Source organism: Bactrocera dorsalis, chromosome 1 (assembly GCF_023373825.1).
Source record: "Bactrocera dorsalis isolate Fly_Bdor chromosome 1, ASM2337382v1, whole genome shotgun sequence".
Taxonomy (NCBI): domain Eukaryota; kingdom Metazoa; phylum Arthropoda; class Insecta; order Diptera; family Tephritidae; genus Bactrocera; species Bactrocera dorsalis.
The window spans coordinates 32,447,327-32,465,047 of NC_064303.1; the positions used below are offsets into that span (position 1 = coordinate 32,447,327).

Here is a 17,721-nt window from a genome sequence, read left to right on the forward strand (position 1 = left end):
ATTGTTGCTTTCTCAACATGTTGCTGTAAATGCTCTTTAATGGTGCTATTAGTATTTTTAATTGAAAGTAAGTTGAAGTTTATTGTAACTAACGTTTTTATTAATTTTTGCAAATTATTACAATCAACCTTTGTTGTCAACAGAAAATGTTGTTGTGCGGTATGTTTTCAAATAAATGTTGCAAATTTAAATTTTACTTGCTATGCAGTTTTCAATGCTGCTAAACAAAAATAATAAAAATAAATGTATAAACATTTGCGCTAGCCCTAAATGCAGCTGTAAAATTAGTTTATGGGCGTGTTTACAAACATTTGCTATCGATAAATATACACAATGTTTACAAACATTGTTGCTAACACTACATGTTGCAATAAATAAATTAATAGGATAACTTGCGAGCTACATTTTACACAGAAAATTTGTGGTGTCGCAACAATGTTGCTGTGCGGTGAATGTTTATAAAAAAAGGTTTCGAGTTAAAATTTTGTTGTCTAAGCATATTTAGCAACACTTTTGACAATGACACTTTATAACAATGTTGATAGCGCTTAATGTTGCTGCAAATGATATTAGTTAGTTTTTAATTCAAAGTTAGTTGAAAATATTTTTTGCAGAAATTTTTTTATTTCTAAGAAATTATTAAGATGATAGAGTAATATATTTCTGCGAAGTTTGTTGACTAGAGCAAATGTTGCTGAGTGCAATAATAACAATATGTGAATAATAGTCGATAGGCCCTAAATGCTTTTGAAACCAAAAAATAATTAATAAATGTCAATAAATACTTATGTATTTATTTATTTAAATATTTATTTTTACATTCGTTAGATATAAAATACATGTTTTAAGTAAACTTTAAAGCTCATTCAAGTTTAAGTTAAATAAAAATGGCAAAACTGGTTCTTTCATACAACCAAGGCAATGGTATAATTGCCACACTTTAAGCCTGCTTGGCGGCAGCTGCCAATTTCTTCTCCTTCAAAAGCGCATAGCACTCCGGCACATGGGTGTAGAAGTCGCATAATTTCGTCTCTACATTGAAAGCCAAATATTTGCCACAATTGTATAGACGCGGATGCCCATTGACACAGACGAAATATTTCTTGCATGTCTTGGGATGGCGGAAATAGCGCAGCTCACCCTCGGGACTGGTGTCGACTTCCTTCTCCACACCATCGACTATCTCCGGTGGTGGACATGTGAAGTCGAGGAAAGCCTCAGCATTGCATTCTGCAACTAGATCGGGCCAATCACACTGATAGGACTCCACATTGAATGCCAAACCTTCGGGGCATTTTGTCAGTGTTGCCTCGCCATGTGCGCAATTCTTGTATACACCGCAATTCTTTGGATCACCGGATGAGTAGAAACCGAACTGGCGTGGACATTCAGCGGTACCGTTAGCTGGCTGCAGGCGTAAACGATCTTTGCATGTGGTAAATGGTAAGTAGGTGCAGTCGCCAGTTGTTTTGCCGCGTTGATTGAAGAGCAGACCATCGGGGCAGAGTTTCTCCTCGCCAACACCGTCTTTGCATTCCAGATAGGCGTCGCATTGCGCGTCATCGGCGAAGCGACCGTTCGGTTCGGGGCATGAACGGTCGGCAGCGTGAGCTATTTTGTGAAAAAAAAGAAGTTCGGTTAAGTAAATTGGATTAAAGTTTGTTAAAATATTGGATTTTTTATAGAAAGATCTTGAGAATAATTTTAAGAATATGAAAAAAGTTATTACATAATTTTACCAGGTTCGTACAAAATGATGATAACTGTTGGATTCGAAGAAGTTCCTTTTTCAGTCCCAACCGAATTAGGGAACCTGGGATCAGAACTCTTTTCTTGTGGGTATAGAAAATATCTCGGATTGGTTAGTCCAAAATTATCATTACTTTTGAATGCGAAGAATATTCGTTTTCGACCTCAACCGACTTAGGGAACATAAAACATAGAAAACGTCACAGACTAGTGGAAATCCTAACCAAATTTAGGGGTTCAAGACTGGCTAGCTTCGTTATTAAAGGTATTGAGCCACTTTGTGATTAGACTAGTATGGCTGCCAAGCCACAGCGAAATCGCAGGTTCTTGTAAAGCTGGTGAGTGTAGAAAAAGGCATTCCAGTTCTCTAAGTATCAGTGGAATGAGAACTGGTCGGTGTTCCGCTCTCTTTGTGTGTTCTTCTACAGGATATCTGGGCTTCTCCGAAATTTGAAGAACTTATTTCCCTAAAATGGTCTGATATCTATTCAATCGGACTCCATGTAAACTCTTGAAAATTAAATATCTAATTTTCTTTTCTTTCCAATTCGATTTTATTCAAAAAATATACATACAAATGTAGCCAAACAGATTCATCGCATTTTACATATGGACTAGACTATTACAAACAATGAAAAAAAAATTAAATTAAGAGTCTTCTCAGTATTTCCCTTTAGTATCTTCTCTTCGCTGATGCCGCCGACTGAGCTGAGAGACGCGCATTCTTAATCTCCTGACCGCGCTGCTTGACATCTGCGCTGCAAGTCGGCACATTGTCGATGTCGTCACAAGTTTGTGTTTCGGGATTGAAAGCGCTCGCTTCGTCACAAGCAATACGACGTGGACGACCCTCGATACAGATGAAATACACTTGACAATTCTCGCTTGATGGATAAAATTCATATTCTTGTTCGGGTTCGCCGATAAATTGACCTCTGGGCGATGGTTTTGGTGGTGGGCACTTGAAGCCCAAGAAAGCTTCGGCATCACAGTCGGGCACTTGATCGGGCCAATCGCATTTGTAAGTTTCCTTGTTCCAAGCCAAACCGTCGGGACAGTCGAAAACGAAACCACGACCGGAAGCGCAATTCTTGAATTTGCCACAGTTACGTGCATCACCCATGCTATAATAACCGAATTGATGTGGACAGTCGTCAGTTGGCTGTGCGGGCTGTGTACGTGCTTGACCTTGTGAGCATTCTACATCGATGGGGTAGCCGCAGGGATAACCGGAAGATTTTTCATTGTACAACAGACCGTCGGGGCAGAGCTTCTCTTCGGCTACACCATTCTTGCATTCGATATAGGCGTCACATGAGCCTGAGACGGCTTGTGTGCCATTAGGTTGTTGACATTGAGCGTGAGCTGTAAGGTGAGAGAGAGAGAAGAGCATAAAAAGGTCGACATTAATAAATAATTTTCATTGAATTTGCTTACCTAGACAGAGTGGAGAATGAAGTGAAGTAGAATGATGAGTAGTAATTTTTTTTATAATTATTTATTTTGCACACCAAAACTTTTAAAATGAAAGATGAACTGAAATGTTTTCGCATAAAATCGCGAATATTCGTAAATAAAAACGTAATATGAATAAATAAAATTAACTTAATTAATAATTATAATTAAAATTTAAAAATAGTTTCGCTTAGGAATAGCTTCCGAATACAGCCATCTCAATTAGTAAATAGATAATCTACTTTAAATAAATGACTCGGTATAACCTAGGAACATCTTCCTCAGAACTGATAAAAAGCTGTATGATTCTGAGGTTAAACAAAGTATTGATTCTTGGTTGAGTATCATAAATTTGGTACCGCCACTTAAAAGACCTTTCACAATAAATTGTATACAGACAGTAATATTCTAATAAACTTTACAAAGAAGTTTATAGTTACCCTCGGCAGTAAGGTTGAATGGGGTAACTTAACGCTTGACCCATTGCTAAGGGTTAGCACTTAAGAGGTACACTGAAAACGTCGGAAGGCATTGGCGCTGATTCCGCAGGATCGCGTGCCAAACTTTCCATACCCATGCGACGAGTATTTGCCAAGCGGAAGTCTTAGCTATAACTCGGTGTGTAGAAAGAAACCTATAACGTAACTAACGCAATGATAGTATTCCCATATTCAGCGATAGTCAAGTGGCACTTAAAGCGATATCAGCATATGTATGAGATTATTGCGCATTGGTGCAGGAGTGTATAGAACACCCTATCAATTAGCAATGAAGTGGTACCTCATCTGGGTGGCAGATCACAAGAATGTAGCCGGGAGTTTGCCCGGTCTGCAGCTGCTTCCAGGTTAGTAAAAATGGAACCTTGAATTGCAGTTGGTCCTCATACCGTAAAGGAGATGTTCCGCCAGGAGAAGAGAGGATAGAGTAAAGTATTGATAGCAATTTGGAGGCATACGCCAGGCAAAGTTGCTAATAGGTGGTTGGTTACAGTCTCATCTTAAAATTCTAAACTGTTGCCGGAAAGTGAAGTTTGGCTTTTGAAGTTTAGTGTTGATAGTCGAAATGGTCATTGGTAACCATAAAGCACCAAATTATGAAGAAATTGAGCAAAATATGCTGACAAACTTTAGGATTCTAGGAGAAGTATGAGTATCACGTTAGACATATTTGCAATCATTTGGACAAATTTTCGGTTAATTTAGATAATTATAGTGAAAAACAGAAAGAGCTGTTTAACAACGATCTAAGAGTGGTGGAAGAAGGTGTCAAGGTTGGTGTGATAAGCTGATATTATATTACTGTGAGCAAAAAAAATAGTTAGAATTTTTAGTTCAAATTCTGCGCGAAAACACATTTGTTAAAATATGCTTTTTCTATTTTGGTATGACTTTCAGTGACATCTGTGGCAACTGTCACATCAAAATAATCATTACTCTTTATTATAGGAGTACGCTTGCCTTTATGAAGGATATAATGTGCAGTCGGTGATTTTTACGACGAGCGAAATTATTCAACAAAGAAGTTTCATTAAATTTTGTGTGCGCTATAAAATATTTTGTAACGAAACGGTCAGAATATTAGAAAAGGCATACGGTGAAAATTGTTTGTCACAAGCAAGTGTTTTGTTTGTGCCTTCGATGATAAACTACGTCCAGGAGCGCCATCAACATCAACTGATAACCAACACCTCAATAAAATAAATGATTTGTTGCTTGAAAATCAACGATTAATAGTCAAAGATCTTACTGGGATCGTGGAAATATCGGAAGGATAAGGGAAAACCATTTAGGCCTAAGAAAAGTGAAAGCATGATTGGTTCACTGTTAGCGTCATGATTTGTGAGCACAAATATGTGCATCCAAAATTGATGTTATATCTAGGACAAAAAATCTACTGCAGGCTGGTGTTATAGATAAATACAAGTAATGATTATAAGCTATAGATCGTAATAGTCAACATTTTGTTTGTTAACAAAATGACGGCTCCAAAAAAACAATACTTTTTTTGAAAAAATTTACACCTTCGAGTGACTTAAAAAATTGAAATATTATTTATAAATTTATACGCGTAGTGATGATGCTTAAAAAACTGATTATTTCATATTTTGAACTTTAGTTTTCTCATCGTTTTTTGTTTTTCTTTTTAATTCATTTTGACCTTTTCCCTAGTATCAATGCGCTGTACTTAAATCCTATTTGTATAACTTCAAAGTGTTCAACCAAATACCGGTAATATTTTGACCTAATTGTCGGAATTTTGTTTACTCAAAATACAGCTTTAAAGTATGCATTCAAAAATGTAAATACTATTATGCACGCAGATAAATAAAATTGGCTTTAGAAATAACTCAAATAATTTGTACTTCGTCACTTTGAGCAAGCAAGTGTATTTACTTACATGTGTGCATGCTCATGTCAGCAAATTGACAGGGCAAGTTGACTTTGTGTAATTTATTTTTTATGGTTTGCCATGAGTGATCACAGTGCACTCAATAAAACTTTGAATTAAAAAAAATATTAAAAAAGAAAAAGTAAGATAATGAATGCACCAAAAAGGAACTTTATTAAAAAAGTTTATTAAAAAAATGTTGGTCAATACAAATATTTAATTCATTCTTAAAAATTATAAATTATACAAATGTTTTCTTCATTACTACGAGTATTGTATGTGTTTATTCAGGGGCTCTTCCCATTTCACGGTTTTAAAAACTCGATTTTTTTTAAATAAATTTAATCTAGAGCATTCATATAATGGTCTGGTAAAATAATTTTCCGAAATTGAATTTAGTTGGAAAGTTATAGGAGTGAGAAAGTAAAGTCTTTAAAGCGCGTCGCCTACACACCTGAAATTTCGAACATTTTATATTTTTATTGAATTTTTTCAACTGGCGACGACGATTTCTCAAAAACAATTCAATCGTTTTAATATTTTAATGATAGTTTCATCAGACATGTGGCTATTGAAAAACTAGTATTTTTGAAAAATAATCAAAAGTATTTTTTTTATAAAAAATTAGTGAAATTTTGGACTTTAGTGTTTAAAAATATTCAAAATATTTAATTTTTAAGATTTGAAAACATCCCAGTTCCGGCGATAGCCATCTGCCCACAGATTAACATGCACTTTGTTTTTATGATCTGAGGTTAGTCAGTCTGCTGGAATAAAGGATGCCATTTGTCTACCTTTTTTCTTCATGGGTGCCATTGGAACACTGAGTCTCGCAATTAAAAAAGTATTTTAACTTAAAAAATTCAAAATTACTGCTGAAGCCTTAAATAATATATGGTAAAAAATTGGAGGCAGTGTGATTTTTTTCTTCTCACTATAAAAAAAAACCGAAAAAAATCTATAAAAACTTCCATCACACGGGATAACCTCCTTCATAGCGCCTGTGCTTATTTTTTATTTTTGTTTGTAAGCGAGTTCCAAACGAACGCTCAGCTCAGCCAAAATGGTGCTGAACAAAATACTGGTAAAAACTCGGACAAAAAAGGCGGTATTTGAATTCTTGTTGGAGTTTTGAGAATTTTTCGCCGCGATTGCTTAATGTCTCTATATTCTTCCGAGATCATATTCGCAGTCATCCAAAAATACAAAAATAAAAATCAAGGACCCAATTTCCAATTGCGAGTAACTGCTAGATCATATCAAAATGGAAGCGTTTCTGATATGGTTAGTTGCTGATGAGGAAAATTCGGTTACTTACGACCCGCGGTGACACGGGTTTATGCGTTTTTTAATGATTGGCAAGAAATCATCTACTGTAGGCTGTTCTCTCACGGCCAAGCTCTTAATGCGAACTGGTACAGTCAAGTGTCTGTCTATCTATACTGTCCTTCTGAAGAAAACAATCGTCCAGACAACACCGGACCACACACATCGATAGTAACTCGCTCGAAGCTCCCACTGTTTGATTTGGCTATTCATTCTTCCTTGTAGTCCGGACTTTACACCAAATGATTCTAACTGTTGCTATCTATGGCGAGTGACGAAGAACCAGTTATACTTTCAGATAGCGAGCGGCCAAAGATTAACCACGAAAATATCATATGCTTGTGCAAATCGACTGTCTCTTGGTTTTACTAAGTAACTTTTTGACTTCGTCTAAGTACAGCGAAAAGTGAAATGGCGTATGTAGGACGTTATCATAGGTCGCTTAGTTTTTATTCAACCACGACGTACAAAATTAAAGATCGCCTCTCTATTGCTATTTAATATATATTTTCATATTTGCGTAAGTATTCTTTTGTCGTTCGCTACCAGAAAATATAACTGTTAAATTACTCGTTATATAATGATAGACCTCGAAATAGCGGTAAAATCAATAAATTTTTTTTGAAAGCACAAAAAGTATAAGCCAAAAAAGAAAATCCAAATAATAGCCAACAACAAAAGCCAAAAAGTTCAGCAGCATTCTTCGCTGTGCTGAAAGTAAAAGTGTTTAAGACCAAACAAGTTTCATCAGCAGACATCTAGACAACATGATAAGTGCTCGCAAGCAAGCATACACATATATAAATATATATTATAACTATAAACACACATTTACATATACAAATGTATCAACTTATACATAGTTGCGTATATATGCAAGCGAAATCATTAAAAGCTGCTGCCAAGCAATAAAATTGATACTCAAAATAAATACAATAAATAAACTGCAGATGAGCAGCAAACGAAGGTAAAGGCGCGAAGCAACGAAGATGCTGTCAACTGTGAATGCTTAAGCGTGGCTGGATTATGTAACTTTTATTAGCATACCAGCATACAACTTGTATATACTCGTATATGTATGTACTGTTTAAAGAGTTTATGGTAGCGCACAGTGGGGTAGAATGGCCGTGTTTGTGCATACATTAAATGTTTATGGTTAAATTTGGATATAGAAACTACTTGAGGAAGAATATATAATATATTAATTTAAACCTATGCGGTGTAAATGCAATGAAATGTACAAACTTAAACTTGAAGAAAGTCATGAAATATTTTCCAAAAAGGGTTATAAAAGAAATAATAGTTCTTAGTAGGTTGCTAAGATCAAAATATTCAGACCGTAACATATTAATGTTAGTACTAAAAATATCTATATGCACTTGAATTGAAACTGCGCAGACTCTATAAATTACTCTATTAATTCTTTTAGAATTATCAGTAAAAAAGATTTTCCTCCAACTCATTACTAGGAAAACTGAAATTACCATAGCATAGTCAAAATTATTAGCATACCCATTCCTTTGAAAACAATTAAAATAAAAATAACTAATGTTTGCACAACTTAATATTCTCACTTCCGAGTTATGTCATTTGTAAGGTTAACTTGCTACATAAATACAGCAAAATGACAAATTAAATATAAATATTCGCATATAATTGCTTTAGCTAACATTACACCTCACATTGCCATCAATTAGCAAACAGAGATAAGGCGTGGCCCAACCGGCTACCTAATTGAAATATGTGGCATCTCAACTAACGATATTGATTTGCTATAAACAACTAATTGTATATAGGCGATTTTCTTCCATACAAATATTTATCAGCGACTCATCTCGCTGTTAATTTTCTAAATTGCGAATTTCCGAGCTGTCAATTGCGTTAGAAGCGGACAAATAGTCAAAAGCGTTAACTGTTATTGCGATGCCAGATATTGTTGTTGTTGGTTTACGCAAACCAGTTCGTCGCTTAAATCTTTGCATTTGTCCTCAACAAGATTTGTTGTCTTTATATATTTGAAGGTAATTGGTTTTATATAAATAAAAATAGATTTTATTAAAAAAATTATAACAATGCAGTCAGCCACTAGCCTGAGGCTGCTCGTGGCTTAAGATAAAGCTTACTGTATTTGTTTATCGGAATGTTTGTTTACTTGTGTGCGCATCTACATTTTTGTGGTTGTCTTTCGTTGTTTCACAAGGTCGCGGTTGTAGTAGCGGCGTAAGTGATGCTGCGATGACGCACAGTGGTGTGAGAGTGGTTAAATAGTGTAGTTGAAATATTTTATATATAAATATCTATATAAATATCCTTAATATTATTATTTATTAAAAAATAATTTAAATAAATTTACTCGGAAAAATCTGGAGTAATTTGTCGAAAAGTATTATGTAATATAAGTCATTAGAAAGATCACTTTTGGATGCAATTCATACAAATTAGCAGGTGAGGTTCTCATTATGGAGTACTGGACTAGTTTTGACAAAAGACTGGTGAGAGCGGCATTCTGTCAACTGAGTAGGTAAGAGTGACATCTTACTGAAATGGCTGTCAGGCTAATGCTGTTCTCATCTCCGCCTGCTTAAAATCCTGGCTGGTCTTCAAGTACGTTCTATGCACGTCGCCACATTTCTGGGCATACAGGTTCAGTTGAGACGAACTCCTGTTTCATGCCCGAACCTGGCTTTGAACATAAGCCTTATTAAGAACTTATGTTGCATGCATAGATAACCACATGCGGAGATAGCAGCTTGAAGTAGACACCCATTAGATAAAAATGAAGACATCAAAACAACAACAAAGACAATAGAAAGAAAACTCACAGCACAACACAACAAAAATCCTGGAAGAGGTATACGTGACCGATCGAGATCCCTTATACCAACCACTCCAAACAACCCCAACTCCAAATGACCACTCCACAAGTGAACAAAACTGGAGAAAATACAGCATTAAGAAAAATTCCATCTACATAAGCAGTATCCGCAAAACGAGGAGAAGGGAAGAACACCCCTGCTACCATCACCGAAGAATCTCGGGCTACTCAAAACTTTCTGTTCGCATATTTGTAGGCAAACAGACAGGCAGACGGGCATAGCCATAATAAATCAACTCAGCTCGTTAGGCTGCTAACTTCGTTCTGCCATAAGTTCTGTTACAAGTCCACAGATGAAAATTTTTATAAACATAATTTTATTTAAAAAACTCCCAATATAGTACAAGAAAATTTTCTAACAAAATGTACTCAAGGAGGTCTCAGTTAGTCTTGTTGTAGTCTAGCTAAAAGAAGGCTAACTTATGTAGTAAAATTAAAAATATTCTAATAAAAAACCCTAAGGTCTCACTTCGTTCTGATATACTATACTCTGGCACATACAACTGTCTGCGATGATTTAAATCAAAAGCTTGTTGGGAATATTTTCTATAAAATTTGAGGATATAAAACTCTGGTGTTCTGGTATCGACGTGAGTTTTACTTATGTGCAATAGTGAGAGTATCACTGGGTTGAGAGAATATCTCTTCTGTAATTTAAATCTACTGAAGGTATCTGAATCTACTTTCTAATAACAAATCGCTACTATAATGCGAAAATCAACTCCAAGATCTTTTTAGGGAAGAGAATCTAAAAATTGTCCACAAGAAAGCAAACTTTATGGCTTTGGTGTACTATGCTGAGCTTTATCAGCAAGCAGTTAATCAAAATAAATGAAGTTCAAATATTAAAAACAAAAATCTTAATTTAAGTTATGCCATTTTATAAGTTAATGGCAGCCTCTTATAAACAATTATACTTGTATTCATCTTCTATACATATGTATGCATATGTAAGCTCTTCTTACATACATAAGCAGAGTATATTGAATTTCAAATGCCGCTCAATCACCTCAATCAATGATAGCCGACGCCTTGTATTTGTTTGTGTGCAACGTGAATGAAAATTGTAATAAATTACAGTCAGTTAATAAGAAAAAATTATCAGCACTATAAATTTATTACATACATAAGTATATGTGTATTTGAAATGACTACCAAGCGATAAGCATAAATAAGTAAACATCCAGTAAAATATTGCCACAATTCTTACAAAATGTCAAATGCAAAATTCTTTGAAAAAAATTGCTCCCTACAATTGAATATTTAATTAGGCTGATAAGTAGCGATATCTCTATCCCATCCGGGAGGGTTTGTATAATTAATACAGCGTTACTGCGACACATATGCCCCCAACGGCATATACCTGCTTATGGGTACATCTGTATGCATGTATGTGTGTATGTAGTTACTGCGTCACACAGCACTTTTACCTGTTATTCCAGCTGCTTCAATTATTTGCAATTTATATGCCAATCAGGTGGTGTGAAATATTTCTGGGTGCTTTCAAATAGCAAAATTCCGGTATTTGTTCTATTATGATTCTTGCTGAAGTGCGCTGGTGAAATTTGGCAATTAAAGCGAACAAATGAAATTCTAAAAAAAATCTAAATATGTGTGGCATTAAGGTGTGTGTGGATTCTATAATTAGCAAGTGAACTGCTAGATATTATGGTACTTTTTGAAATAGCAACTGATAAGCTGAGAAAATAATTGATATTTAGACATAAAAGCGTGAAGCTCTGAATCATTTGTTTCAACTGGTTATGACTTTTAGCAGATCTCTACAATCGGATATGAAATTCATACGATCGAGGACAAATTTCAGTCAACTTTCATTGAATTGAAGTACAAGTTTCCAAAATATTTTTAATATTGCTTTCTTCTATATACTTTTGGAGTTACACTGCTTTACACTCTAAAGTTTAGCGAGTTCAATGCAGTTAAAAAATGGGATATATTCAAAAAGTGATAATTTAGATATATTTAGAAACATATGTAGTTGCCAACTATCGAGCTATGAAAGTAAATATGATTCTATTTTAAATATAGGGAAACTGGAATCTGAAATGTTCCATCTTACAACAAGTATGCAACAAGCAGCTCGGAAAAGTACACCAGAAGTAAGGAAAATTGTTGCAAGCTCTCAATATCCCAATGATATAAGGGATATAATTAATTATAAATAATAAAAACGTAAGTGGCATCAAACTCGTTGTTCAGCGGATAAATCTGTTTTAAATAGCATTTCTAATGATTTTAACCGAAAAATAAGGGGGTTTAAAAATTAAAGCCCCGCAAAATATCTTCGGTCTCTATAAATTGGAAGAAATTTCGATTACTCCTTTTGGAAAAAACCTAAGTATGTCCCAATAAACTAAGTGCTGATAGTTGGGTCAGAGATAATTCACAAAAAATGCGGAACTATTTTCGCAATATTGCACAATCAGTGAGCTGAGTAGGGAAATCAAAAATTTGAAAAACAAAAAATCCCGCCGTTACGACCCGATTACTGCCGATGTTCTAAAATAACTTCAGCCAATAAGTATAGTAAAAATTGCGAACATTTCTTTGCAAAGTTATCATGATTCAAAAGCCAGCAAACCAGGAAATGAGGTTACATTTTACAGACCCATATAACTTCTACCGATAATATTGGAGATTTTTGTAAAATTCTCATAAAACGTCTCAATTTTTTTCTAATATACTTTTTTTTTATTTTATAAATTATTATAATAAATACAAAAAATATTTAATTTATTAATAAAAAAAAAAATATTTAATTAATTAAAATACAAACAAATCCACATTTTTTATGAATTAAAATTCATTAAATTTTTTTTAGTTACCCAAAGTTTTATTCCTCCTCTTTTTTTCTATTTTCAAGTTTTCAATTGTCAATTCTTAAATTTTTTTATTAATTTTAAAGTAATTTTGGAACTTTATGTAAATTTCTCATAAATATCATTTACATAAATAAGGTTTACTCATATCTACAAAATTGTAAACTAATTTTGAAAACGAAAAAAAGAAGAGCAATGAAAAATTTATATGTAACTTAAAAAAAATTTAAAATAACAAAAAATAAATTTTTGTCTAAATAATTTAATTAAAAAAATGAAAATTAAGAATAAAATTAACTAATTAAATTATTTTAAAAAATAAATAAGTTAAAATTTTAAAACTTTTTTCCTTAATTATTAAATTTTTTTGTCGATCTTCTTTTTTTCGCTTTTAATTTTTTATTAAATTTTAAATTCTTAAAATTTTTAAAATTTTGTAATTCTATAGACTTTTATGAACTTTTGTAATTTATATATATGATAATATTTTGAAAAAATCGCTATGAATGATCAAAATTGGCACCAAAAAAGTAAAAAAAAATCATTCCCAAGAAATTAAAATTTTAATATTTCTTATACAAAAAATTTATAGTTCAAAATTTTTTTTCCACCCTTTTTTTATTTAGGAAGAGATATAACAGAATTAAGAGTATAATGGAATTATTTGTATGCCAGGAATTTAAAATTTCAAAAATATTTTATTCCAATTGTAAAATATGGCAAAAATTCCACTCTAATTTGGTGGATAATTGTAAAAAATTTTAACAGATATGTACACAGATTTTTCAAAATTAATTGGAAAAAATAAGTTTAGAATAAAAAATAGTAATGTAGAAAGCAAATTTGAGAACGGAAAATAAAACTGAAAATTTTTGTCAATACCATAGTCTTTATGAAAACACTTTTAAACAGACTTTTCACAAATATTTTTTATACCCTTTTTACGGTTTTTATTTCTTAAAATAACTGTTGATTTCATTTTCTAAATATGTATTAAACTTAATACTTTTTCGAATTATAGTCAAAAATATACGCAGAAGTTTGTGTCTTAAGTCTTTTGAACACTTGCAGTAAGGAAAGCAAACCAAGTATATTCAATATATGTTTAATTAACAAGACTAATTTTTTTTATTTAAATCATGAAATACTAACCAAAAGAGCCAAACATGGCCACACACAGTGTTGCACTTAGTAAAATCTTAAACATTTTCACTAATTTTCAATTTATTATAGTTTATATGGCGTATCCTTCGGGAAAAGTCCTTTACAACTTTTTTATAACTTTTATTTTTCACCAAAGCGTGCTTTGCAAAAAACGCACTACAACGCGTAAGCTTTCGTTTAAGACTGAATGTTGCGGTGACAAGCAGCGGCGGATAGAAGCTCCGCTAAAAGGTAGGTAATAAGTACAAGCAGCTTCTAGCTGTAGTCAGTCACTTGAAATAGTTGTTATTAAATTTTGCTGTTGTGACAAAAACAAAAACAAAAACAAGAAAAATAACAAAAAAAAAGAAACAACAACAGTATCCAGTTTGCACAAAATTTAATAGCCGCGCTTTGGGTTTTGGACCTGTTAAGTTGACAAAAAGATGTGACCGACGGGTACGAAAAATACACACAGATGTACATACCAGCGTATATACGTTTATCTGTAGATAAGTGTTGTATATGTGTGCATATTTATACGAAAGCTTAACAGCAGCTTGCACTTTAGTGGGTGAGTTATGGATGCTGCAGAGCGCCGAGCAGTGCTTGTGATTGAAAGCTCACAACGACGTCGTCAGCGATGAAAGCGAATCTGTTTGAAGAGAAACAATATATAAAAATTTGACGCACATCTTCTCTGGCGATATTTCTGCATGCTTCGAGACTTTGCATAATTGCTAGCAAGTTTGCGAGAATGAGCTGATTTAATGCGTGCTCTCGCCACGTGTTGCTCAGGAATTAAAATTTATGTTCAACTAACATTTATTTTTTTTTAATGTCGGGGAAGTACATAGATGTCAAAATGTTCAGAATTACATATAAGGCGAATGTATTGTTAGACCTTTTTTGTCTTCCCGCCGGTTTCGTCTGAACCGTTCAACCAGTAATATTTTGATGAATCTTAAGTTTGTTGAAAATACGAATATTTATATGAATAAAAATTTATTTTTAACTGAAATCTTTATAAATAATGAGCATAAACAATTCTTTAAACTAGTAAGAGTAAATTCTCAAAAATCAGTTAATTGCTACGCCCACTTCCACATACCATATGTATATTCTATACAATTACTAAAATTAAGGTAACTCTCTAAAGGATAACGTGCAAAATGTAAGTAAGTTTTAAATGTACTCTATCTTACCGCTACTAACGCAAGAGAAATTTACTACAGTGTAGTATATTACGAAAGATTGACGGTACACAAGAGAGCTGATACCATAGGCATTGAAAAGAGTGCGTGGTTCATATACGTATCATACATGAAAAGGCTAACGGCGCGAGGAGTGCCACTTTTGCGCTTCCCGAACAACAAGCGGAACCGTTAGACCAGTTCACAGCAGTGTGTTGGGCGCTAAACGGAGGTACACCAGCATAGGAGTTCAAGAACAGTGGAAACAGTGTTGTTCTTGCTCCGAAGCAGATGAAGAAGCCAATGCCCTCTTCTCGTATAATGCCATTTTGAAGCCCTTTTATTTATCTTCCTCTTCTTTCTGTAACGTGTTTTACATAGTTTAAATACTTATAAATTGATCATAAATTATCTATTCGTTAATCCTGACTCTCTTTTAAATATTGGAAACCGCCTTGTTCAAGTCGAATATATGTATCTCCATTATCCCGCTTAACTTTATCCTCAAAATCGAAAATCGTTCAAAACATCAAGGCAAAAACTCCTTCACTCCTTACTCCTTTTTTTATGCAGTAAGGAGGGTTTGAAATGTCATCGCATCGGATTTGTATCCAACGCTAACGGTGTAGCCACGAAAACACTCACCACTTCTAACAGCTAAAAGTCCCAGCCTAACATAAAGATGGCGCTTCTAGAATTAAATTTGATAGTTGTCAGATCATTAGTTAGTGAATTATATCATTTTTAATGAAGCAGCTTTTGTTATTTTGAAAAAAAAAAATGGAAAAAAGGTAATTCGCGTTTTGATAAAGTATTGCTTTTTGAAAGGGAAAAATACAGTTGAAGCAAAAACTTGGCTTGATTACAAGCATCCAGAAACTGTCCCAGAAAAAGAAAAATCATCCATCAATGATTGATGTGCTAAGTTCAGACGTGGTGAAATGAGCACCGAAGACGGTGAACGCAGTGAACGCCCGAAAAAGTTTGTTACCGACGAGAACATCAAAAATGTCTACAAAATAATTTTAGATGACCGTAAAGTGAAGTCGTTCGAAATAGCAGGGAATTTAGGGTGTTTAAGCGTAAACCCAGACTTTTTGCATCGGTATGTCACAATGGGTGAAGCTTGACTCCATCATTTCACTATGAAGTCCGATCGGCAGTCGTCCGAGCGAACTGCACGTGATGAACCCACTCCAAAGTGTGGAAAAACGTGAGGAACATCAACAGCGACTAATATAGAGCGTTATTTGATTTAAGTTTATGTAAGAAATCTCAAAAAATCCTCTTGATTTGAAGAAAAAGAAAGTACTATTTCACCAAGACAATACACACTGTCACAAGTTAGTGAAAACGAGGGCAAAAATCCAAGTATTGGGCTTCGAATTGCGCACCGTATCCACCGTATTCTTCAGATCTGGTACCCAGCGACTGTTTTCTCAAAATAATATTTGCTGGGAAGAGATTTTCGTCGAATGAAGAGGTGATCGCCAAAACTGATTCTTATTTTGAAGCAAAGGACAAATCGTACTACAAAAATGGTATCGAAATGTTGGGGGTCGCTAAAATCAGTGTACTTGAATGGAACTATATTAAATTAAAAAAAAAAAAAAAAAAACGAAACGAAAAACGAAATGTGTTTAACTATGATAAGCCGGAAACTTGGCTAGAAAAAACCTACAGTGATTTCTGTATTTATTTCGCATATATCAGTAGCTATTTGATTTACTTTCGTGGATAGATAGACAACATGGGGACCTAGATTTCCACTTGACACAAATAATATGTGGCCATGGGTGCTTTAGAAGCTACCTATACAAATATCGTCTTCATTTTAGTCCATATTATCCGACGTGTACGGAGTGTATAGAAGACTTTAAACACGTACTCTATCATTGCCCTCAGTTTTCAAGTATAAAGGGAAAGCTGAAAGCCACTTAGAGGTAGTCTCACGGTTGAAAATTTGACTGCGTTTATGTGATCCTCCTCTGTAAAATGGAAAGCTGTCGACGAAGCGATAGCTATAATTATAATACGACTGAGACATTTACAACAGGGTAGGCGTCAGTCAATATGTAGAAAAGAGGAGACTTAAATGTCTTCTTCTCTTCCCTGAAGTAACATTTAGTCCAGTGCTCCCGTGTGAGAGACATGAGATGGAAGCAGCTTATGTTTAAAAAAACCTTTTATATATCCAGCTGAGGTCTGAGTTAAACTTGAACTTGTACCAAATAACTGAAATTTTGTCTAATCAGAAATACCTCCAGTTATTTCGGTCACCCAATTTTACAACTACAAAAAAATTTTGCAAAAAATTCGATGTATTTCAAAATTGTTCGCATCACTCTTCTGTTCAGTTACGACTAAAATTACCACTTCCTTATGTCTGCTAAAATTTGTATGTTTTGCGCTTTGGCAGCAGGGTGTGAATTGGATGTGGCAATTATTGATTACTTGAGCAGTGACTTGGACAAGATAATTTTTCATATAATAAACATTTTTTTTTTTTTTCAAAATTAAAAGTTTGATTTATTTCGCATGCTAATGTATTATTTATGCTCTTCATTTTTGTCGTTTGCCAACCGAAATTTGTGAGTTTTTCTAATCAATTAATATGCATGTTTCTGCAGCGGCATTAAGGTGTCAAGGTCAGCTGCTGAAAGGCACACGCAACGGTCACTAATCCGCATTATGCTGAAGAATTAACTTGTTTATCCAACAACTTCAGCTTCCAACAGCAGCGCTGCTGCGA

At 34.0% G+C, this 17,721-nt stretch overlaps 1 protein-coding gene across 2 annotated transcripts; it reads right to left on the reverse strand.

The window, feature by feature from the left end:
- Positions 1-768: 768 nt before the first annotated feature.
- LOC105221838 (protein obstructor-E) lies at positions 769-14,033 on the reverse strand. 2 transcript variants are annotated; one of them, XM_049451547.1, is made up of 2 exons: positions 13,786-14,033; positions 769-1,611 (listed from the first exon to the last, which is right to left on the reverse strand). In XM_049451547.1, the coding sequence occupies exons 1-2, from the start codon at positions 13,838-13,840 to the stop codon at positions 941-943; spliced, it is 726 nt and encodes a 241-aa protein (XP_049307504.1). In that variant the 5' UTR covers positions 13,841-14,033; the 3' UTR covers positions 769-940. The 2 variants fall into 2 exon arrangements, with proteins under 2 accessions (XP_049307504.1, XP_049307500.1); XM_049451543.1 differs by lacking the exon at positions 769-1,611 and adding an exon at positions 2,280-3,114 and having other exon boundaries at positions 13,786-14,022.
- Between the last annotated feature and the right edge of the window lie 3,688 nt (positions 14,034-17,721).

Bases quoted from the DNA above. Each gene is read 5' to 3' on its own strand.
- LOC105221838 (XM_049451543.1), bottom strand. From the start codon at position 13,840: ATGTTTAAGATTTTACTAAGTGCAACACTGTGTGTGGCCATGTTTGGC. The intron at 3,115-13,785 runs GTTAGTATTTCA...CTCACCTTACAG, and splicing joins GGCCATGTTTGGCTCTTTTG to CTCACGCTCAATGTCAACAA.